The sequence below is a fragment of the Myzus persicae genome, unplaced genomic scaffold, assembly GCF_001856785.1.
Source record: "Myzus persicae strain clone G006 unplaced genomic scaffold, MPER_G0061.0, whole genome shotgun sequence".
Taxonomy (NCBI): domain Eukaryota; kingdom Metazoa; phylum Arthropoda; class Insecta; order Hemiptera; family Aphididae; genus Myzus; species Myzus persicae.
Window position 1 is genome coordinate 587,097 of NW_019103697.1, and position 27,201 is coordinate 614,297.

The window sequence follows — 27,201 nt, forward strand, 5'->3', positions numbered from 1 at the left end:
TGGACTATATGGAGTGTACTAATATAATTTTATAAGATTTTTATAGTAAAATATATTGTTGAATTGTATTCAAATAATTGAATATCTGAAAATCTTATGAAAATCAATATAAGTATTGACTTTAAGCAGCCTATTCGTTTTATTGTTTCTATTCGAATTATGTCCCAAAACGTGCTTACAAAGATTTAAGATATAAATATTACATGTCTAACAAGAGCAAAGTTATTCCTATGTAAGGTTTATAAGCCTCATGAAAATAATTATTCAAGTATCTACTTAAGTAAATATGACAGGGGAAAAATAATCAAAATTATTTATCCAACCATTACCATTCTATTCGTCAAAAAAAACAACTCTTTTAAACGAAAACATATTTAAAAATATATTTCAATGGTACCTTACACCTAATTAAGAACATGAATTGCGTTAACAACATTCATACAATTATTATAATAACACATAAAATACTTTAAAATCTAGTTATAATATTAAAAGTTTAACACTCTTCGAACATTATGTTTGATAATTGCTTCAAAAGTAAAAACTAATACCTAACATAATAATTACTCAATACGATAAAAATTACCCAACATTAAAACAATATTCGATGTTCGGTGTATGCATGGTTGAAAACACCATTAATCAACACGATGTACTGACATCCTGTTTACAGGACTAAATTACTAATACAAATCACTTCAGGATCGTTTTCGAGGAGACGATAACATGCATCGCGATTGATACGATATATCAACAAACCCGAAACGAGTATAAATAAAAAGAATACATACCTATACACATTAGGTATTTTTTTTTTTTAATTTAATAATAAATTGTAATATGTAGATTTATTATTATTAGACACACTCACCTTGGATGTTGACGAGTACAAGCAGTAACGTAAACATGGCCACAGGTCCGGGCCGGTTTCTACCCTGACCACACATGGTTCTACCGAACGGGTGTATATACTCTTCGTGTCCGGTCCACTTGGTTTTTTACATCATACACGATAGTCCCTTCCACTACTAGGTCACACGCATGAATAAAACGAGCTTGCAGTGCTCACTCGGATCCTGTGAACAATGAAAAACGTGTATATTGTAGACAGCGTATAAACAACAATATATACAATGCAGTAGGTACATTTACAGTATTAATTATTATGCAACGTCATAAAGCAGCGTTACAGTAGTAGGTAGGTACATCATATTATTATTATATTATTATTGTGCCAACTAACTATTAAACTATATATATAATGAATATTGTACTGTCTATCCCATTGTTTCCCAGAATTTAATTATTATAAAATATATACCTATATATTACAGTCTATCAATTATTATTAGAACATGTGCGACTAATTAAAATAACATTATACAACGATATTTATTCCTCAAAATGACGACCAGTTTGCATATTTTGAGATAAAATAAACACTAAAACATAAAATAAAAATGTTTTAATATTTTCATTTAATTCCACATTAAGTGGCGATTACAGCTAGGAATCCATTGGTGTACATCAACTCCTCGGTCATTCTAATACACGAGTTAAGTATAAACTTGAAAAGCGAGACGAACTAAACACGAGTACCGTTATAAGTGTTATGTAAATTTGTGATTCTTACATAATTATTTTAAGTTTTGAATTGTCCGTAATTAATAATTTCATCCGTAAACATAATAATTGAAATTTATAAATTATTATTTTCTAATTGAATAATGACTAACTAAGAACTCACCAAGTTTTTATAACATATAGGTATATATTTAATATATATATATACAAGAGCTATTTTTCAGATTAATTACTTTTTTTTCATTCTTCATGATCAGCTGAATTTAAACTTATGTTCAAATATTTATAGACTTATAGTACAAATTAAATTTTTTTTATCGACTTTTGTCTTCTATAACAATTAGGTTACACATTTTTTTTTTTATATTTCAACATTTTTTTGGTATACAATACTATTATAATTTAAGTGAGAATTGTTTACCAGTTATATGTATATGTATACGTATTTAAATTTAAATTAAATATTAGATTTCAAGTATTATTATTATAATTAAGTGCAATATTGTTTAACTTATATCAACAAATATATATAGATAGGGTTTATATTAAGATTTGTAACCATACAATACACGATATTTTGATGATAATAGATCATAATAATTTTAGTTTGTTTAAAATAGATTTTCAGAAATGACTTAAAAGTGTGCAAAATATATGTTTGTGATTATTTTATCCGCAAAACTGGCATTTATTGAAGTTAGCACTATCACATTATTCTTACTATGTAAACAAAAATGTATATCCAGTGAAAATTAACTTGGTACGCTTCTGTTTGTTTTTTTCAATGACGACGAGTGAAAACCACAATGGACAATAGAGTCAAGTGGTCAAGAATATTCTAATAGCTTCTACTAACGGTTATTTTTCCTCTCGTTTTTTTTTCTCTTGGGGTCAAGTAGTCCTTCTTTATCATACACAGTACACACATATAATATATATATATATATATATATATATATATACATATCAACGCACAACCCTACTCGAAATGTCCCTATATAGTAGACATTGGAGGGTTTTAGTATATATATATACATACATACACATACAATATGGAGGTTGAGACTGAATAAGAATCAATTAGCAGCCGTAAAACACGTTTCTGTACTTAGCCCCTCGTGGTAAATCGACCGAACTGGGTCGAAGACGTTTACCAGACACCGACGTATCCATATGTCTCCCATCGATGGCGGTCAAGTCTATGTCAAAGTGTCAAACTGTAGAAAATGGCTTTGTACAACACTTAGAAACCCCGCAGTCAAGTACCTGAATGATTCGAACCGATGGGTACAAACATTTTTTGAATATAAATGTAAATGACTCGATAAAATATACACGCATTATTATTCCCAATATAAGCGTTTTTATTTTTGTTGTTTTGAGACTACATTGTAGGCATATAATATATTTTTAATTTATTATTTTTTTATACCATACTTTGCATGTAGTAATTCTACATTATATTAGGTACATTAAAATAATACATACGACCAACCTGTGTTATTTAATAGAATTTATTTAAAAAATACATTTATGTATTATAATGTCGCGGTTATTGAAGTAAAGACTTCAAATATTTAGCAGCTTTGAAAAAAATATCGTATTTTACAAAACGTAGATGACACTATAAGACTAAACGAGTACAGGACAACATAACGTTTGAACAATAATTCGCATAAGAATTTAAATTCAACGTAAAAACGTAAAAACACGTAAGCACGTAAAAACATTGACAAGTGCGGTATTGGATTCGGTCAGGAAGGGAAAACTTGCGATAAGCCGATATAAAAGAAAGTTTAAGAACTCAAAATAATGTCTTCGCAGTAAAACTTGTTGTTTCCCCAGTTTTTGATTCTTTGTAATTTGGGAAAAGGTATGATGTATTTATTGTTTTGAATAAAATCATATACGTTATGCAGGTATCTGTGGATAGTTGGCAAATATTGTTACTACATACCATTGAGTCTTTATAGATAGCCAATGAGGTGTTGAAAAAAATCAATTTTTCTATTATTCGATAGCATGCGTATCTGTGTGCAAGACGTGTCCCCACAGGACATATAAATAAAATACCTAGGTACCAACTACTACCTTTTTGAGTGCCATGTGTATTTCTCCTTAGAGTATTTTGGTTTTGAAGTTGTATTTTATTAAATTATATAGGTACCTGCCTGCCTAATTATAGATATAATATGTAAGTAAAAAAATCATAATAGTTCTTGACTCTTGTCATTAATTAGTCAATTAGTATTTAGTACTCTCTGATTAATACCGAACTATACAAATAAAATGCATTCCCTACACTGTACATTTAGTTCAAAGTTATTGATGATATTGATGAAGGCTTAATACATTATAATCTGAGATAAAAATAAAAAGCAAAATTATGATATTATCATTAATATTTTACCATATAATATTAGATATTAAAAAATAAAACATCTTAATCTTCAAATTTATAGTCAAAAAATAGTTTCATTATTTTTCTTAAAATCAATTTATTTTGATTATTTCCAAGCATAAAAAAAATTTCAAGATTTATTTTTTAAAATTCGTTTTTAGAATTCATAATTAATTTACAACAAGCAGGTAGGTACATAATATATTTACCTAACTGAAAGTGGACAGTTTAAGATGGGTATAGAACATAAATAAGTACTATAGTTATAGTGTCGTATATTATTGTTATGTATTTTAGAATATATATATGAAATGTTCATTGATTCTTTTCTAAGAAAAAAAAATCGATTATTGTAATTTATCTTATATAGGTACATAACAATATAATTTGCATTGTTTAAGCATAGTATAAAATTATGAGATTTTCTATTAAATTTTTATTGGTTATTAGAATGAGTAGAACACCTCCGTACATCATATTACAATGCTATATTCACACACGCACACACACACACAAACACACACACAAAATGATAATATATATTTCAGCATTATTGTTATATTATATTTTGAATGAAACAAAACAGTTTGTCACTATGAACGATGGGGAAATAAACTAATATGTACGACTAAGCCGCCATAAAAATGTCTAAAACAAGACAATAACCGCGTTTAATGTCCATTCATTATTTTCATATAATATTATATAATAATATTATTGTTATCTTATCATTCACCGCGATATTGTTTACGATACGGAATACAATTGTGCCGTTGACCAACTAGACCACCGCTCCCGAAGTCATTTCGGCCTCCCCCCCCCCCAAAAAAAAAAATAATATATCACTTCCGCCCAACGTCTTTCTCTTTCTGCGTTATGGTCACTATAATAATATACGTTATACCATGTATGCCACTCAGTAGTTTATAGACAATGGATAATGGACATTTAGTCTCCGCCATATGGTTATTGTTTTTCGTTTTATTATTTATATATATATATTATATGTATACATTTTTTTTAGTTATTATGAACACACAAAAACGAAAAAAATGAAGACCGACGTTTGTGTTTGTCTCAAGTGTGTAAGTATATATTTTTTTAGGAAACAAATAGAATACATATTTTATTACACGGAGTGTATGCGGTAGGCAGTCGATTTTATCGTTAATGACAACCATAAAAGTCCGCCTACGATATCGATACGCGGTAAACGAAGAGGGAGAAAAGAACATAAAAATATTCGAATATTCACAGATAATACCATTCACGTGTTGCACTCAAAACACTGGTCCCAATTAAAATCATGTCATTCGTTCTTCGAATTTCACTTCTCCCCTTCTTCGTCTGCTGGTCTTTTTTTCCGACCGAAACCCATAGAGGAACTTCTGGCGCCTTGCCCACCCCATAAACAGATGTGTGGTCTATTGGAATTGTATCATGTATATTATATTACTTGCAAAAATCTTTTGGTAAGAAAAATGTAAAAGCAAATTAAATTCACAACTTCTAAAACTAATTAGCAAATAGTAACTGTAGGTAATAGCGCTGATGAATAGCGTATTTTCCAGCACATTTCTCTACGGCATTAAACAGATTCCACTGACGATACCCAAAAGCAGAAAGTACTTTGTCTTTGATTAAAGTACATACCTAACTATTCAAGAAGAAAGTTTTTTGTACCTACGTAAAATCATAGACATTAACCAAATACGTACTTTTATAATACGGCTATTAGTTATTACAATTTACAATTTCTATGCGAATACACGGTATTATCATACCAAGTCAGTAATAGTCACACACAAATGATAAATATTATTTTAAAATATCTACTTCTTCACACTTAAATAATAAATACACTTAAATAGTTCATTTTATAATTTATTCGATGTATGACACCACTATTCTATATACCTTCATTTTATACACATTACATAGGTATATTATAGTGGCTAAATTATGATTTATTTTAAATACTTAGGTATTTAAATTCTTTAAATATGTATAGGTACGTTATATATATTTTAGTACTCCTAAATATAAGACACTTATACGGATAATGCTGAATAATGAAAATAACAAGAAATCTAATTTGTATTGAAGAATTATGACATTTTAACAACCACTGCAGCATATTATACCTACTACTATAGGTACCTACACTCTACAGTATACATATCTAATTTCGTCATGTATATATCAATTTACACGACCGGTTTTTGAACTAAAGGGACACAGGAAAACCTCTACACCGTGTTTGGCAGACGTTTTTAAAAGAAAAAAATACGAAATATTATTTTTTTATTATTATATTTTCTCTCCATCACTCTCAACAACCTAACCTAACAAGGCCTCGGGGACCCCCTGTGTCTTTGGGATTTGCGAGCATCATGTTTCAACCACATACCTACCCTCTCTCCTAATATTATTAAGGGTGAAATATACATACATAACTATATTTAGGGGTTTGAGACTAAATAATAAAATAATAAGTTAAGGGTATTAGAAAAAAAACATTGAAATTAAAGAGCGCCAAAGGAATAATTCAGTCAAATCCTCATAGTCTCCGAGGAAATCTAATTGGGATTACCAGTGTCATCCCTTTTCATGACATTCATTACGATTATTCTGCTCAAATCCATTTACAGAAGATTTGCAAACGTTTCAAAAAGCTCGATTTAACTTAATAAATTTGAAACAAAGAGTACGTACCTACATAATTTACAATGCTGACTAAGTAGTTTCAAGTCATGATAATCAAAGTAAATCAGTTTTTGATAATCATATTTATACTATTATCTCATTGTAATCATTATTTTAATTATTATTATTATTTATAACATATTTGTCTCATTAAAATTTAAACTCCTGTAATATGAATATTATCAGTGCAGTGCAGATGAATCACATTACTCAACGTAGGTACAATAAACATAGGTATCAATATTTTTCATACATATTTTATAACTCAATTGATGTAAAGCATGAGACACGAATGTTGAATACCGAATTGGCATACCTATGGATTTATTTTTTAGAAGCGAGGTCATCAGAAAATCGAATATATTGATATATAACGTACCTGCCTATTTACCCGTTTGATATTATATACTGACAAATATGGGCGGCCGCTTGATAATTTAATTGTTACGCCCTAAGGAATAAATAGCAAACCGTGACCAACAGCAATTTAATGCGTGTGGTGTGCATGGACCGATCGTTACGTAAAAAAAAAACCATAATATATATTGAATGAGCATTCTTAAATAGTTAAATCCTTAAAAAAGGATTTCTAACCAACATTTTTACATTCATATAAAAAAACAACGTGTAAGTTATGTAAAAATAGTAAATTTCAAAATGTGTATATGTATAAATATTCAGACCTATTTATATAATATTAATCAGAAGACGCGTACTCAGTTGTTCGCGATAGTCAGCTGCTATATGGTTTCGTATATTCTATCGTCGAGATCGTGATCCTCATAGCCAATGTGTCGTCGGACTTTTTAATTTCGTCGTGTTCGCACGTCATCGCTATACATGCAGTCTATGTATACGACTATACGTAATTAATTCCACGTCCCCCGGACTGTATTTTACATGCGCCGTTGTTATTATTATTGTTGTTATTAAATTTTATGATATTTAGAAGAACACACGCACACGCACAACCAGACATAATGCTAATATACATATATATTATGCGTGTGTTAGGAAAATCCTTCGAATCCAACGCTATATAAATATACACGGTGGCCGATGAGCTAATGAATGGATTTTGGATCTAGTCCAAGGAGTGTAAAAACCTGAGCGATTATTTACGGGAGTCTTGGGTTTTTAAGTGCCCATCCACCGCGCAACAGTTTCAAAATTAATATACATGCGCATTTGAACTCTTATAACAGACACTAATGACAATTCGTTGTAACTACCACTGTCAAGTTAACACTCTTAAGTCTTAAGAGCAAATGACTAAAACGTATAATAATTAACAGTCTACATTATATGCCTTTCATATATTGTTCGCTGCAAATATATATACTGAAACTTAGTGAGTAGGTAAATATACCTATATCATATATATTATTTATAACCATTAACCACATATAGTTAATATATAGTCATATTGTTACTAAATCATTATTTTTATTTACAATCGAAACACGAACAATATAATTACATCTAAACCTATAAATGAACGAGATTAAATATAGGTACAACTAATCTTAAATTGTATAGTTTATGCTTTATTTCTCGCAGTAGTTAACCCGTACATTCCCAATTATTTCATTATTTAAGATCAATCATAAGGAAAAAAGTAGAACTTTGTAATTTTAAAACTTTTGAAAAAATATCGTTCTACTAGAAAAAAAATTCCGCGAAGTATTCTAATTTAGAAACAGTGTGATAGGACATTTACGTCTATACGGCTCATGATGTTAAAAAAATTGCTATGAAGTATATAATACGAGGTATAAATAAATAATATATTATACAATGGTATCTTTTAAAATAATATGCTCGGAATAAGATTATAGGTACAGCTATTATACTATATATATATACTATTTTATATTATTATACTATACTAATAGGTACATAGGTTTAGTAATCATTTTTTTTTGTACTCTGTATATTTTGTATGAACATCGATGAGCACGAAAGCTATTGTAATAATTACAGCAGTATATAAAAACTTTATCGATAATTAAATATTAACGATGATTTCCAATCACCGCTTCTTATCCGCAACTGTTGCATATCAAGCTACATCCGTACGGTCGAACGTTTCGAATTATTATTTAATTTGTGACTAATTAAACTAGGCTTTGTCGCACGATCGTAAGATAGAACTTGAAAGCGTATACTTGGATGCATAACTTATTACTTATTAGTTATCTGAAGGAGAGGCGGATATAAAAGAAAAATAACATTCGTGAGTTGAATTATTATTATTATTATTATTTTTTTTTTTTTAAAACATAAGAGTAAAACACAAGAACGTACTTTTTCTTTAGACCTTGTACACCAGCACTCATCTACCATCGCGTTCTCAGCCACGTTTCAATGAGAAAAGGGGGTGCGAGTGTTGAAAAATAATGAAAATAAGACGATTGTGTGCGAAATTAACGCCCCAATAGCGACTAACGAAATTATCTTAACAAGGTAATCACGGCGGCTATTTGGAGTGGAGGGTAGCCGAGACGTCTGCAGTGCAGGGGTGAAGGCTATATGACGACGCTTTTCAACGCGTATACAAACGGCGAATTAGAGAAGCGTCGACGGTTCCCAAAAGCCAAGTGTTCCAGGTATTTTTCCAGTCGACCGATTCTTATGCTCCCCGCACCGTTTCATCGCACTGCTGTTATAGCGAATAGGGAAATTTTTTTCTATCGTGAAAGAGGGAAAAAATTAGTGACATTGTCGAGCTGGATGTAGCTAATAGGTATACTGCTATATATTACGCATGGGGTGATGGGGGGCATCTGCGGGTGGCGAAAAGAGGGAGAGTGAAAGAGAGGGACAACGCATTTCAGCGTATACATAGATATTCGTTTATTGCCTTTTAATTGATACCGTTAACGACCAAACGATGGGCAGGAAAAACTACTTCTCGTGGACACAAGAAAGAAAAAAAAATAATCGATACTTTCATTGCGTATACATACCATAGCACAGCAATAAATAAGAGTGGGAGGATAAAAAAAACACACAAACCAAATAAATAACCGGATGATATGCGTTTACGTGACAAGAATATGACACTGGTAATATTTTTAATAGCTATACACAACTGCACCGTCCGGAAGTAAAACTATAATATAATATCTCCACCGGTCAAATATTTCATTTCTTTCAAACCGGTAAATAATATTATAAATAATAATAGTTTCCGTAAAAAATCACTATAGGATGATGTCATCGATTACTAAAATATGATAACTATTAAGTTAGATCGCCGCCACGCAAATTGTACGTACTATTATTATTTATTATAAGACCGTTTTTCGTGTTGTATCCACATGTGCAGCAAATTCTGTAGACTCAATGACCCCGCGTAGTAGTTTTAGGTACAGCGGAGACGGCGTAGCAATAAAAATTATTAAAGGAATTCTCGCCGGTATGATGATGATTAGTTGTCCGACAAAGGGCAAACGGGACGCCATAAGTTATTATCGGAGGTCTTTGTAGAATAACAGGGGAAAAACTGTCTCCATATGGTTTTTTCCATTTATTTTATCTATATATATATAGGTACCTACGTATTATTATTTTTGCAACTATATACCTATGTGCCCCGCTGCGAAGTTATTAGAGTCAATAAACATCATAATAACTACACGAGGGTCTCCTCGAAAAATTGTTATAATATATTATATAGCCCCTAATGTTGTAGGTCATTATAAACAAATCTACCTTGTTTTTTATTTTTATTCATTTCTTTATTTTTGTTGACCGGTTAGTTGCCTGCCTTCTTGAATTTAATATAATAATCTTTTTTTCAATTCAAAATTTCAACCAAATCGTTCCACATGAAAAAAAAAATCATAAAACTACACCATCACCGTCATTATCTATGGAAGATTACTAACAAAAGTTAATGGACTTTTTTTACTTTTATATTTCTTTATTTCCACAATTGTATACCTACTAAATAAAGAAATACATTTTACTCCATTCAAATAATATGAAGAAAAAGAAGTATTAAAAATGGAAAAATAGTCTTTAAGTATGGGTAGATGGGATAAAATACTTCAAAGTTAAAGTTATAGACAAATGTTCAGAAAAATAGTTGGTATATTGAGTCTCTTCTCATTGTTTATTTTAAATAAATCTGTAGCAATATTTAACAATTAATTAAAAAACTAATTTCAAAATCTAATTTCAAAAATATTTGTGTGGTTTTAAAAATAATTTTTTCACATGATGTCTTAAAAAATATGATGATTCACACTTCAAATTATATTGTCTATTATTTATTAGTTAAGTATAGTTAATATTACGTCAACTGTATTTACGCTTTAAACGTTACATACAATTACTAAGTCAAATTTAGTATAAAAACAAAATTACATGCTGTTAATATTTAAAATTAGTTTTGAGTAATTGTTAAGTGAATTATAAATGTTCATACCACCTATATTTTGAAAACGATTCTGAGCGTTAAGATAATCAAGCTGTCGATTGACTAAAAACGGACGTTTGCTTATATAATAAATTTTCTACAGTTTTCTCAAAACCACTAACAGTTTTTATAAAGCATGTTCTATACCTATTACTTTTATTACCTAATCAAAATTTCGCTTATTTAATTTTTTCTTTTTATATATTCTTACTACCAACATTTTTTTTTTACCAGATTTACCAGAAATGATAGAATTTCACGTAAATATCTTTAAAATATTAAGGGAATGTTTTAGCTATATCGTTTAAAAACATCGCATGCGTGTGAAGAGGGATGTTTGAAAGTCAGGAGAGGCCTTGGAACACCATATAGTCAAGTACATGTCTGTTAGGTGGAGGACATAGAAGGGTATTTATCTTTAAAAACAGTGGATAAATTTCACCACTCAGCTGCATGCCAGCACTAGAGAAACGCCATCATGTAACTCCTATATACCATGTAGCTTAACACTACTATTATCTGACTTATTATGTACGTATAATATACCCACAGAATACAAATTAGATTTTGAAATTCTCATGGGTTTCCATTCGGACGTCGATACTAACTGATTAGACACTACTTGTTCGGGTATGACACGTATGCAAATTCATATATGGTATTCACAATGACCTAACGAGGTTTTTGTAATCGAGGCTAACTTATTATAGATATATACTAAAATACACACTGAAAAACACAGAACAGTATGTATATTTGTTAATAAGAAGTATCGAGGCACTTGTCCAAACAAGCCTTCCGGAAAGATTCGGTGTGAATAGCAATCAGTCAAAATGACGTTACATCATCAATTTTTTGACAACTGCAACAACACGATTTCGAGTATACCTATAATGATTGACACGTTACAATACCACGCAACGGCTGGGTAATTTGATGATAATCTGTAACTTACAAGTAGACGTATGTTTAGACTAGTCAAAATTGCTGATGTTTAGTTATATAATGTCATTATAAATATTAGGTATTTCGACTATATTAAATAATTAATTACAAGAGGCTAGTGAGAAGAAAAAGAGTATCAAAAATAAATGTTTATACAATGGATCCAATATAACGAGGTGGGCGGATTTTTTTTGTTATTGGCAGACGACTTGAAAATGAAGGGGAAGATCCAATATAAAAGTATTCTAAAGAAATGTAATTTGAAAAAATAACGATCCGTGTGTTTCTGATGTTGAGAGGATAAATTGGGACAGGTGCACCAGTCAGCACACCTTTTCGTCTGTCGGCTAAAAGGGATCGAAGGCGTCCAACATAACAAAATAAATCTATTCTGAAGTTATTATTTTTCAACACCATTAATTGATTTAAATTAAATTTATATTTGAAAAAATAATGAAAATTATTACGAATTTTACATTTAATTTTTATAGATATAAAATACAAGCTTAAATTATTTGTTAATTTTACATTTACCATAGTGAAGTTGAGCTTGAGACACATCGTTATTTGTTAAAACTACATAGCTATACCAAAAAAATTAACGAGTCAACATTTACAATAAATGCTAAACAAAATTATGTATGTGATATTTATTATTTACATTTATTTTTTACATTTATTTGCTTTTAAAATGTAAAGCAGTAAAAGAAGATGAAGCTAATTTATCCTACCACATCCAAATATCTTAACATGCAACACGAGATATAACACGTCATTGTTAATAATGATTAGGGAAAACCATTTAAATAAATAATTATAACTATATAAAAATAAGTTATAACAATTAGCGATACATTTAACTTGATAATTAAAAGTATATTATTAGTAAGCAAAACAATGATTGGGACAATAAAAACTTATCTTTTCATTGTTCAGAACATGGATTTCATAATTTTTATTTTATAGGTAATAATATAAAATTTAGACACTTTATGAATTTCAAACTTTATTTAAAAACACAAACTGTAAAATAATGTATTCAAGTTTAATGTACACCTATCAAAAAAGTGTTATACTTGAAAAAATATTTCTGTACATTTCTTACACATATTGTGCTAATACAATTTGGAAAATATAAGTATAATATTTAAAAATTATATAATTTAATTAACTATTCATTTATTTATAACTATTTCGTAAACAATATTTTACTAATGCAATTGCCTATAAACAATACCTACCTAGTTTAAAATAATGATTTTAATCTATAATAACTGCTTGCTCTTTATTTTGTTAGGATTCTAAGAGTTTTATTTCAGGCTCCGCGATTTGTGAGGAATAGGGATATCCACAACGACACCTCCTTTACACGAATTGATTTAAACCTAGTTCAAAATAATCATCCTAAGGAGCCTGGTACCACAGTGCATAAACTAGTATCCAAAACAGAAAATAGATAGTAATAAGTATATTATACTCCTTTCAGATGGCACTGATAAGTGATAATTCTAATACTGGGACAAGCGGATAATGCTTGCATACAAACTCAATGTTATATTATAATATTATAATTGATTAAATTATTTATTGTCACTATAAGTAGGGGACTCATCTTTTTTAAATTGGTCATATTATGTAGGTACTTATAAATATTTATGCATTTCCCAATAAATTTGTAAACACGTAGTACGTAATACCAGGTAATATAGGACACATATTAGATGTAGTCAAAAAATAGATAAAAAAATCAGTACTAATATCATAATATTTTAAGTAAGTAAATATATATAATAAATAAAATATAATGATCGCGGGTAAATTCGCTACGAAATGTTCCTAGGTAAGTACCATATATCGCTATGTTATAAAGACGCCATGTTACTAATGTGTATATGCTGCTCATGACACATGTACCTATCGTATATTATAATTTTATATCATTAATCCATCGTACCTACTTTGCTCGCGGTGATATGTTACGGTATATAAAGACAAAAGCACACTATATAGAACATAACATAAATGAAAACCGGTATAATTTATGAAAATATAAATGTCGTTCAGTCTAGTGAACACGTATCAAATTACGATGGCGAACTACCTGAGGAGCAGATTACATCTAGAAAATATATTCCGCAGAAGACATCGATGATTTCTGATTTTTTATGAGTAAATGGTAAACGTAAGTAACATATTATAAAATATAAAACAAAATGCACCACTATTATATTATTAACACGGAAACGTCATCGGTAGCTTTTTTACGCTGCGTGTGAGGTCTGGGAACACGATGAAATTATGCTAATGGGGCGAAGGTCTAGCGAATGCTAGGACGCGGGGGCTTTGGCTTTGGTGACGACCGACGCTACAAACACGGCCCATGCTTTCTTATCGGGGAGGAGAGGTAACCCGGGGCAGGTATGAATAACGTTCAGAACTATGAACTCCTTGAAATAAACAAGATTTCTGTAAAACATTCTCTCACAATATTGGCGGGAATTGCCATTTAAACATGTGTTTATAAACTAAATAAGAATGTGAATGTCCCAAGGGGACGTTTTAATAACCCGTCCCCTATATAACAATATCTACACAAAACTCTTAGGAACCTCGCGATTTGTTTTATCTGACATTTTTCCCAGTTTTTGTTAATAAAAACACCGCCCTCTATCCCATACAGCGAGACCGTTTGTTCGTGCGTTATTATAGCTGCAGTGTGCTATGATTTCGTAAAACCTCCCACGGGGAATAAAATCGATCCGCGAGCAATTGATTCCATCCCCCCCCCCCCGCGGTGTCGAAAACAGGCGTGGAATTTTGGTTTTATATAGGTATGTGTGTTATATCATCAAAATACAACAGTCATATCAATAAAAAAAAATTATTTAACCGGGAAAAAAATGTTATGACGATTAGTTTTTCTAAAACATGTTGAACTAGTAAAATTGTTAATACATAGGTAATTACCTATATATGTATTTGTTATACAGCTGTTAATCATGATTCGTTGTAATATTATGTAGAAATACACTGTTGTATAATAATATATACTGATATTTTCCGGCCCATTGTGCGCGACTTGAAATATTCTTATGCATTCTATTTATAGATATTCCACAAGAAACGACACCAAATTTAACTTTTTTAAATGTTATGAAATATTTTTAAAATATAAAACTACTAACTATAGGTACGAAAAGTAGGTACAATTTCGTTTTCAAGTGAACAAACTTGGAAAAAAATATAAATAATACATGATACTATTATATTATTTTACTATCACTCGTTGTAAAAATGTTATTTAACTCGCAGTAACAATAAAGCCGGTACCTACATCATTATCGTACATTCGTATAATAGTCTTATATTAAATAGGTACTCATATAATAATTTAATATATTGGCGTACAAATATGTTTTCAATTATTGCTTGAACTGATGGGTAACTATAGAACACAAATTATATTTAGCCATACAGGTATCTAGCGTTGCTTGGAGTAATTCCAAGTAAAGTAGATTTACCGGCACAGCATAATAAAGTTAGACTTTTTTTTAATAAAACTTATTCTGTGGGCGTTCATTTAAATTTAATTACAACTACCTAACAAGGGTGCGAAACTCTGAAAAAACTTTTGAATAAATAATTTAATTTAATATGGGTATTAGTTTCTTGTTTTTAAACATTTGGTGTAGTTAGTTATAATGATAGGAACATAACTATAATTTCAATATTAATTCCAAAAAATGTAAATAATACTCTACTTTTTAAAATAAACCAATAAAGCTTCCTTATTGAAGAAATATATAACGGCAAAAATTAAAAATACCGGTTAACCAAAACTAGTAATATATGATATTACTCTGAATAATATTAACATAAACATGTAAGCTGCTGATCCGAGTACCTATATTGTATATATATATATACAAACTTAATTATTGATTCAAATATGAAATGTTTCAAAAATGTTATAAGAAAATAAAATGTAGAAAATGGAATATACAAGAAATAGGATGTAACATATTCCGTTTATACCTATATGGTTAAATCCTACATAATATGCTATATTCATATGACCTATTTATTATTGCTACAAAACTCAACTTCTATAATACAATATTGGTATGAAGATTTTTTTTTGAGATAGGTAAATGTGAAATAAGTACTTCAGTATTTCATTTATCACAAACATATTTATTTCAAAAAATTGTTCTTTTTTTTAAAAATAATTTCACATTGAACTTTGTCAAACCTAACATGGGATAATTACACAATTTTAAGTATAATATACATATTATCTATATTTATAGATCGAGGGTGTTTTACGATTTTCGTCAATGGTTGGGGGTGGTGTATGGAATACTACCCAATATAATCCCGTGGTATTTTCCCGGTGACCTCCACTTCTACTGTTCTATACGAAGTTCTATTTTATGGATCCCCAAAATACTGCGAAATACTAAAAAAACAACGGCTTTAAGTAAACGCCATTTGCATAATTAACCCATTACTTGGGTTAGGTTAGGGGTTTTGTACACACCCAACACAACGTTCCGAACCGGTCTATCCATCGTTTTAAAATCCCCGTGTCGACCCCAACGACCCATAGCAAGAGCTATTGTTGATTTTTTGCAGACCGTAGGTAGTAAATATATATATAGCAATTGTAACAGCAATAGTAGTAGTAGTAGTTGTTGTAGTAGTGTAAACTGCGGTGCGTTATTGTTGTTGATGTAGCAGCAGAGCGGGGTTAAAATTTATACACACATACATATTATTATACCACCGGCTACCTGTGTTTTGTGCGAACCCACCCTTGATTTCGGTTTCTTCCCGCGAAAAAACACACCCTCCGTATGTGATTTATCGGGTTCGAAAAGCCTTGGCTGTATTGTTTTGCGTCCGAGTACGAAATGGAACGAAAAAAAAAGTGTACAGAAAGAAAACACAAGCGTGTGTATTGTAATATGTGACGTAAAAACAATCTTTTCACACCACCAGTCATTGCAGCTACTTCTGCGGGGCTAGCCACCACGGGTAAGTGCACAGTAAAATAAAAAACATAGTTACTTTTCCCCGTTTTTATTTCACATCGTTTGTAATCACGCCTTTTCGAGTTCATATAATATATTATTATTATATACAAAACACAACGGGGATACTGGGTTCATTTTATAGAGCCCTAAACTACCAAAAACGTTTTAACTCTAAAAACGACTATTAAGTAACACGACTGCGAGTACCTAGGTTTATATATTACATATTACATAGAGTAATAAAACAGTATGTTTTTCAAACAACAGGTTCGTCGGAAAAATTAATAATTCGATAGTATAATAAGTAATTGGAATTTTGCCACGATTCGGGATCATTTCATAACAATAGTTAAATAAATCCATTAAATCTAAAAAAACTTATATTTACTATTGTAATAATTATCTTGTCACTAATACTAAAAAAAATATAGCTTTAATTAAAAACAATCTTCATTTTCTCGGGAAATAAAAACAGATGTTATTTTAAATTATAACTTTTATTTCACACGTAAAAAAATATATGAGTAAGTGTATGACACGTAAAACACAAAATAATTTACATAGCTGAACAAATTTAAAAAGTGTTTAGCTGGTTTATTCTGTGCAAACATTTTTAAGTATTAATATTCAGGATCTTAACTATAGTATAAATATAAAGTACTTATTAATACGTAAAATTGAATAGTATTAATGAGGATATAGTAATACCATTGGATCGCCAAAAGACGTGAGAACTGAGTAATAGGAGGAACAATTTTCAAAAACGGAGAAAAGAAAAATACAGGTACACACTCTCACATATATACGGCACAAACAGTATAGATACGGAATACATAATAATATCGACCGATTGAAGGGGATCTTTGCAGTTTCACCAAGTATCAGGGGAATAAACAACGAATATCTTCCAATATAGATAAAAAAAAAGAGTTGTCCATGAATAAACGAATAAAACACATAGATATGATGATTGGACTTTCTATGCAACAAGTTGCTATTGCTTTTGTAAGAAAACTAGTACTACGTAGTTATGTTTAATATTAATTGCATTGATGAATATTTTCATACATCCAATCAAATCATTCGGTTCACGGGACAGAAGTATAATTTTTAGTGCAATTCAAGTTTAAACTTTAAACCAATTATTCTTTCTATTCTATGTAGTTTCAGAACGATTTAGTAGATTAAATTGTATTAGTTACCTAATGTTGTTCTTATAAAATAATTATAAAGAACTAAAGGATTAAAAAATAAAAATAAATTTACTGTACTTAACATATTTGGTGAAATAAAAACATGTTTATTCCTATTTTTAAATTATAAATACAAATTTAGAATTTTCTAATAATGATTATCGCTGAATACAAAATTACGATTACTTTTTTTCACATTAAAGTTAAAAAAGAACATCTATGGAAAATAATTGTGCTTGTTTAATAGTATTAAATATATGTTGAAACACGCTTATAGAAACCCAGCTGCTCAATAATCGAAAATGTATATTATGAAAGCAACAAATGATTTTGGAGTGGTGAAAATGAATTATACGACCTCATCGAGACTGCGATGTTAACAGTGACGACGTGCTATGTGTATATATATTACTGTGAGTGTTTTCGAAATAATTACTTTCATTAATTCTCGGCACATTCTTTTGTTTCAGATTCTGACACGAAGGGGGTTGGAAAACATTTAAACTTAAAAACAAAAGAACCTCATACACCTCCAATCTTTCTATACGTTTTTCGTGGCATAATAATTAGCAACCACGCCAACCATAATATGTACAGTACACATAATAAATATGGAGATCGAGTGCGACGGGTTTTAAAGTAAGACGAGACAAGTAGGAAACGGCTTGTCAGGAGAGGCTTGGAACGTTTACATGACATCCCAAAGGCATGAGGGTGAGCTTCATGATGGTGTATGTACAGTGCACGATAATAATAAATTGAACTGAAGAAATTCACAAATATAAATAGCGCATCACCTTTCTGTCGCTACGGTTATTTAATTCTACCACAGGAAATCACAAGGCTCTCTCATAAGAGTATATTACGGAAATACTCAAATGCTGATGAAAAACACATGGGCGTGATCGTTTTTATAGCACGAGTAAGCGCCCGGTTGAGAATATTATTGAAGTGTGGAAAATATCGATTGGAATGTGTTATCGAATAAGTAATGACTGCAAAAAAAACCAAATCCTTCAATACTTAATTTTGAATACCATTAATAATGATTTATATCAATGTTCAAATCGTTTATATAAAAATATGTTACAAACCAATAAAATATTATTTATTTTCAAAAAGATTAAATATTTTTAATCAATCACATTAAAATAAATATAATAATTTAATTATATTGTCAATATCCAGGAGAAATATTGAGACCGCAATATTATGAAATCAGCAGTCAATAACTCACCAAAATTCTTTTCACATAAATCAACTATAAAACTACAAAAACATCAGGTATAAGAATTTATAAAACTATTTGAAAAAATTGCATTGTACCTACTATACCTATACATGAAAATGTGTGCAAAGAGGTGTGCACTGTGCAATATTGTATTTAATACTTAATTTAACTATTTAACTTGCTTTTCTCATTTTTAATTTATTATTAGTAAAGTGGTTGATACGCACAACTTATAGGAGAATGGCAAAGCCAGGTTTCTTTAATATCTATTTAAAAAATGCTAATACATTGAATATAATGTCTATGTTTATTTAGATAAATGACTTAATTATACCTGTGGAATTTAGCTACTTTATTATGTAGGTATAATATATTCTGGTGTAAGACACTACGATATTATAAGTCGATAGTCTTGAGAAAGATAAAACAAAAATATGTGCGTACAGCATCGTGTACGGAGATTACGACACACAGCACGACCTCTCTGTATACACGCGGTGATGGCAGGTGTCGAGCTGCCGACATCATAAGAGAGAGGTATATAATGCATGTTTGCGTGAGATAGAAAAAGAGAAATTAACGTTTAATGACTAAGCGAAACATCAGACATGGGTAGACAAATACAGACACACGCTATACGAATCATGGTTATTCGGAGGTAAATATTTATAACATATACAGGAAACTGGTTTAGATGCCACTTAAAATTGATTGAAAGTCTTTTAAGAGTTCCAAAGACCAATCGTAATTTTACAAGCTTGATATAACATGACAATGATGATGATAATAAAAAATATACATGAGTAATCCAAATCCACAACAATTATTATCATTGGCGCCAGAATTCCAGATATCGAAAAAATCTATACCAGTAAAAATTGTAAAACATGTTTGGATGGCCGATTGGCGATTACTAACATCTACAAAGGCTCAGAGATAAAGATAAGAAAAAGAAGCCACAGTCCCATCGAATTCTAGGAAATAGGGTGCACGGAGTCCCCAGAGCGTATATGTCTGCATTCCAAATATTCTATATAACCCCGAAGCTGATCGGTGGATAAAGCTCCACTGAATAAAAAATGAATCCAAAAAACATAGAACTCGTATTGGGTTTTAATCATTGAATGATTAATGTTTTTTGATCATACATAATATATAATTAATTATTATATCGGTATTGTACTATTAAACAAAATATAAACATTTCTAATGTAGTTAACAAAGTGCTTAATTTTGTGTGATTTTAATAGGTGCCTAATTTTCTTTTTTTTTTAATAAAAATGTATTAAACAAGTAAGTAGTTTTTATATATATTATAGGTACAAGTACATGAAATACAAATCCCCAGATTAATAAATATTGTGTAAAATGTAAATTATTTATTTATATCAATAAAATAGTTAAATACTTAAATGTAATGAATACAATAATTAGTATAACAGTTAAAAAAAAACTAGTACCTAATATTATTTCATACAATTTATTGAAGATACGTTAAAATTGTAATTATTTGTAAAAATATTTAGATAACGTTATTATTGTACCTAATGTATTAATATTCAATAACAAGTAAATATAGGTATACTAAAAAAATAGAGACATCTACATGTTTTTCGTAAATCATTTTACTCACCATAATTATTACTTATTGTACACCCCTGTATAGATTGTAATATTCAAAATAAAGTCATTTTTATAAAAAAAAAAAAAATCATTTTACTATTTTAGTATTAGTTTATACAACATAATATTATAACCTTTTATATTAGAATACCTAATTTGTGTATAATAATAATTTTTGACTGATAAATTTATAAAATTGTTAGATTCTATTGATCTAGACAATAGAATCTAATGGATAGATTAGATCCGTATCACTATATCATTAGATACTATTAGAAAGCTAATAAGATGTAAATTTTTAATTGTTTAGACCAAAGTGTGTTACAGAATTTAAAATAATGAGTCAATATTTTCAAAAATAATTAAGACAAAATACATTTTTTATATTAAGTGTATATTATAACATTACTTTCCAAACACTGAAATGATCAGTGTTCGTGACCTCACGTTTGCACTAGTACATTTGAGACGTATGTAAAGGATGGAAGAAATTACGGGGAAATTGTATAACGTACACCTATATCCAGAGTATACCTATTCAAAGACTTCATTCCAGTCACGGTTCCTACAATGGTTTACGGCGGTTTTCATTTCGACTTATACCATTATTGTTAGGCATTAGAGATATCTAAGCAATATTTTTGTGGTCGGCGGAAAATCTAACGCGTTTTCTAGTCGGAAAAAATTATATATATAGGAAAGTTAATGATTTTTATTGCATCCACCGACGACGTGATGTTTTATCGTGGTATCCATAAATCATGTACGGGGTACCCCAAACATGGACCATGGTAATCCTATGTAAATACCTGTCATCGACAATACATAATATTGCTGCTATTATTATTTTGATAATAATATTGCATATTATATGGCTGAAGAGTAATAACTATCAACTCTTTTAAACCGAAATTTGATTTAAGAGACATGATGATTTTAGTAATACAGCTGACATAAGGAATGATATTAAATCAGCGCGAACCTCGGAAAGTTCCTATATAATATACGTACCTCCCTATCTAATATGTACGCGTGGGAGCTAAGGTGAAAGAGTTAATGCTACCTGTAGTGACGCAAATTTACATATCTCATTAATCCTGCCACCATTCAAGTATACGAGATTAGTGTCCAGCAGTGTAAAATTTCACACAAAAACTAGCTTATAATATCAGACATTAGGCTTGGAAAACCATAGGCACTTATAACTTTTCCTCAGCTACTTAATAATATAGATACATAAGTAGGTAAAGTTGTATATTTGATTTGAGCTAAAAGTAAAAAATAAGACTGAAATAATATGCCTGAACACAAGTTTAATATAAGATGATTCATCTAAATCTTTAAGAAAAAAGCCGTTGTATTCCCTAATTTTTTCTTAAGAATGGCCGGAATGGGTAATAGAAACCTAACACAAACTGCTAAAATGTTTTAAAAAACAAGTTTTTGTGTAACACTATAACAATATTTTAACAGTTGTTAGTACCTTTCTAACTATAAAATGAAATTTTACGATACTCTTTCCATTTTCTAAATTAACTTTTTAATAACATGTTATTTTGCATGCTAAATTATAAATTGTAACATAAAAAATGGGTTAAAATCGAGTTCAATATTAAATTGACTAATAAAAAAATAAAAATAAATTCTATACCTACCTATACATTTGTATTGTTTTTAAAATTATTATTACTCGAATAAGTTATATAATATTATGTAAAATGCCTAAGTATAAAATCATAATCTAAATAACTAAGAGGTTTACTTCTATTTTTCATGTGATAAAAATTATTCTTACAAAGAAAAAATGGTAATCAATTGAATTCAATTAAAATAAAATACCGTAGAATACCTAGGTACTATCCTAATCAGAATCTTAATATTCTTATTAATACTCTTCGATTTAGGTACCTAATTATACTTTTCTTATTTCATCATTTTGCAGGGGCAGTTCCAAATATTTTAACTTCATGGTCAACCACTGTCATGAGATAAATCACCAAGACAGAAATTTTTTTTCGACGAGGGTAGAACACGATCGGTGGCATTTGATTGACAGGCTACGTGCCAGGTCCCTTGTTACCAATACTATAGCGACTTCAAGGGTTTTACACGAAGACGAAGGAATCACCAGGTTTCCAGTTTATTTATTTGTACTCCGGAATCACTGAAACGGACGTTTCATCACGTAACGAGGTCTATTTTTCCCGCAATACCTTTAAGACCCCTCTTAATTTTTTTGTTAATGCAAAAATAAATATAACATGTTTCATTTAACCACTTTAAATTCTATAGATATATTATATAATATTATTTTGAACAAAAATAATCATGTACGGGATCATATACATTAATGTTTAGTATAAATAAACGGGAAGTAGCATTTCATACACAAACACAATATATTTTATTGTAACGTACAAGGTATAGGTACATCTGTCTATTAAAATTGATTGAAATGAATGTTTTAATTATTTTTTTATTTAAACGTCTTATCTTAATAGGTACTATTTGAGTGTGTACGTGTTACCATTGATTTAAACACTAGTATTTCTGATCAATGTTAGCTATTACCAATATATACAAAGTCCCTGTGAATTTTAGATTATTTCAAAAATAAAAATAGGTATATCATGTTCATGTGTGTGCAATTGAAAATAAATAATAATATTTAACTAATTACCTAACCTATCTATGTAATAATAAAAGTTGATTATAATTGAGTTTTTGTACCTATATATTTGTAGAAAAGACTAGAAAACGAAATCTAACTATAGGTACATTATAATTAATAATTTTGCATAGCACAGTATTTCTAACAGTATTCGTATATTTTACTTATATGAATAGATAAAATATTTTTAAATAAAACAAGTAACGACAGAACGAATAGATTCACGACATTATTTTAAGTTTATGGGGTATAAGTTATTACGGTTAAATATTGTATCAACAAAGGAATTCCAAGAACAATGGAAACAGCCTGATAGTACTTTTATAATGCCTATTATCTACTAAGAATATATAAAAAATTCTAAATTTCCTCCATCACAGTGTATCCAGGTAGGTATATAGATAAGCTAGTAACCGCAACTTTTAACCAAAGAGCTTCTTAAGTACCGGTTCTGGGTTTGATAAACCCCATCGCCACATAGCCGGGTTATGGATACGCAAAAGAAAAATTCAAAGGGTGCCGGTAAGCAATTAACATAATATTTAAATTAAATTTCCGTTACACGACTGGCATCGTGTTTGCGCTCCAACCCTATTAAAATTCCGCACACGATGACCGGTATAAAAAACCCAAATCCAAAAATAAAATAATTTTTGCATACCTTTTTGCCGAATTTTTCACGTTCCGGCGGTCTGTCCGTTAGCGGGATATAATCCAAAAAAGCAACGAGTACGAGGACGGACACTATAATTTTGAGTGTCAATGTTATAATACTTCCTGCACTGAAATCGGTTTTTTTATTTTGACGGCACTAACACATTCGCCACTGGGTCGAAAAATTAAAATTGTTTGCTCGACGGTCGAAAAAACTACGATACAGCGGACTCGACTCGCGAGAAACGAAACGAAACAAACAACGACGGCGACGGAGGTCCGACAACACGGAGCACACGAACGAAACTGTTCAAGCGGGGCCGCCGACGAGCGCGGGGAGGCAAAACCGACGTGCTCTTTAACGGTGTGCCGCCGCGCAGGCGGGCCAACCGAACGGTCGTCGTCGTCCGTCGTGTACCGAACGACGACGTATGTGTACCCCGCGAGACGGCGTCGATCCCTTCGGCGCGAGGGTGAGTCCGACTGACATTCGATACCTTACAATAATAATAAATTGAATTATTATTATTATTATCATCGTCGTCGTCCTCGGCGGCGGCGGAGGATCGAACACCGTATAATCCGTGAAATAAAAATAATATAATAATAACGATGAAAAAAACACGACCGCATTGTTGTACGTGCGTCTAATAAATTCGATTGTTGGCATTGGATACACAGCCATATTGGCCACAGCGTGTAGATTTTGGTTTTTTTTTCATGTAGATATCTATTTGAAAATTTGCCCAATTTAAGTATTATTACTAAGCGTAGTTGTTATTATGTGTTATTATGTGCCTGAATGTTAAATACATGTTATCGAGCGCTCGTGATATTATTGTCATTTGTCAATATTGTTTAACAGCAATAATTAATCGTTTATATACCGTCGTCAAACGGTTTTTGAGTGTTCAACGTTTTCAATCAAAAATCAAATAAATACATTGAGCAATCGTGTCATTTAATCGATGACAATATGACATTAAAGTTGAGTATGTATAGACATATATATAATATTGACGGTTTAATGTATTTGACTAGGTAATTTCCACTTTGTTCACTTACTTATAATAATAGACAATCGATTCACAATTATCATTGACAATTTACGAGATAATTTATGAGATTCGTCAATTAAAAGTACAAGTTCAAATTAAATACAATAAAAATATAAAATGATACTAATATTATATTATATAAATACCTATCACCTATACGCTATGCATATTAACTATGAAGAATAGAGATGAATTTTATAATATTTCGGTTCAACGGATTTCATTACTAAATTGAATTGTGCCAATGATTCAGATAGGTAGGTTTTATACAATTCCGTAGGTAGTTGTTTAACTATAATATCGTTTAGTTTGTTAAAATATAGTAAACTATAAGCAACCATGTATACTCGTTATAAATAATTTAGTTTCCTTTGTAAAAATAAGAAAAACAATTTTACATAAATTAATAATAATGTTATGAATAGGTAACTATTTAAGTAAGACATTATGTTTATTTATAATACTATAATTCTGAGTATAATGCTAATTAAGGAATTCACAATGAAATATTTAATTTGAATAATTTTTATACAGAAATCTCACACAATAGTTTAATAGTTGTAAAAAAAATATCTGATAGTCATATTATGCCATCAATTTAATTGTGAGTTTTACAATAATTCATAATTTATAATTCAACCATATTAATATTCCGTAATCTGTATTCACCAGTAAACCAGTAAATTAATGAAAACTCAAATATTTAAATATTCTCAGTTGATATATTGAAGGTTCACATCTAGAACTCAGCTATAAAAATATAAAACTTAAATGTCTGGTAATACGTCATAATTGTATTTTAAATAAAGAAAATCAAATTTTATCGTCATAACATCCGATTATCCATTTCAAGACAATACAATTAATAATAATTATTATTAATGATGATATATCGATCATAATAATATAATATAGGTTTCTACTACCTATAAATATCCATATATGTATAACGATTTTTTATTAACCTAATTATTATTTGAGTTTGCGATAAATCATATTTAATATTCTTATTGTTGCACTATTATAACAATATTATAAAACCCCTAAAAATAGAACGACAAATAATAACTAAGGACTCTCTTATAATAATATATTATAGTTATGTGAATTTATCAATAATACTGTAACGGCGTATGTATATAATTATACACATACATACCTATTATGACCATTATAGAAAGACAGGTTTTTTTTATTGATATTCATATAATAACTTTTTTATTTGCGTTTCAGAACTAGAGGCAACAAATACTGTTTTAGAATTATTGTATTGTTAACCTGCATGCACATAATATTATACATATAGATAGAATAATATAGATATTGTTATTTGAAAATAATTGTATTTATATTTGAAGGTATTGTTGTACGGATGTTATATAATTACATCGCTTAATAATTGTGCTAGGTAAAAGGGTTTCGTCTTTCAGTATCCAAACATTCCATCACATTCCACATAATATACAAGTAGGACAGCGCAGCTGCTAAGTCCCTGGTAGTTTACCTACAACCTACCCATCTATTTATGTGCTGATTCTCAATTAATAATTAGTGTTATATTATACATCAGTAGGTATATTGTATATTAAATATTAATACCTTATCAAATCCAATATTATGTTCAAATTTGCTTTAATAATAAACGTTATACACGCCATCACGTCATATTAGAA

The 27,201-nt window shown here is 29.7% G+C and overlaps 1 protein-coding gene across 3 annotated transcripts in view; it reads right to left on the reverse strand.

Moving 5' to 3' along the window:
- LOC111035066 (netrin receptor UNC5B) overlaps nt 1–24,798 on the reverse strand; it is a 126,722-nt gene extending 101,924 nt beyond the window's left edge. For all 3 annotated transcript variants that reach the window (XM_022316570.1, XM_022316569.1, XM_022316571.1), the window contains exons 1-2: nt 24,478–24,798; nt 872–1,076 (exon numbers count right to left, since the gene is read on the reverse strand). In XM_022316570.1, the coding sequence (XP_022172262.1) occupies nt 872–947 (76 nt within the window). In that variant the 5' untranslated portion in view covers nt 948–1,076; nt 24,478–24,798. The remainder of the gene's footprint in view (nt 1–871; nt 1,077–24,477) is intronic.
- Between the last annotated feature and the right edge of the window lie 2,403 nt (nt 24,799–27,201).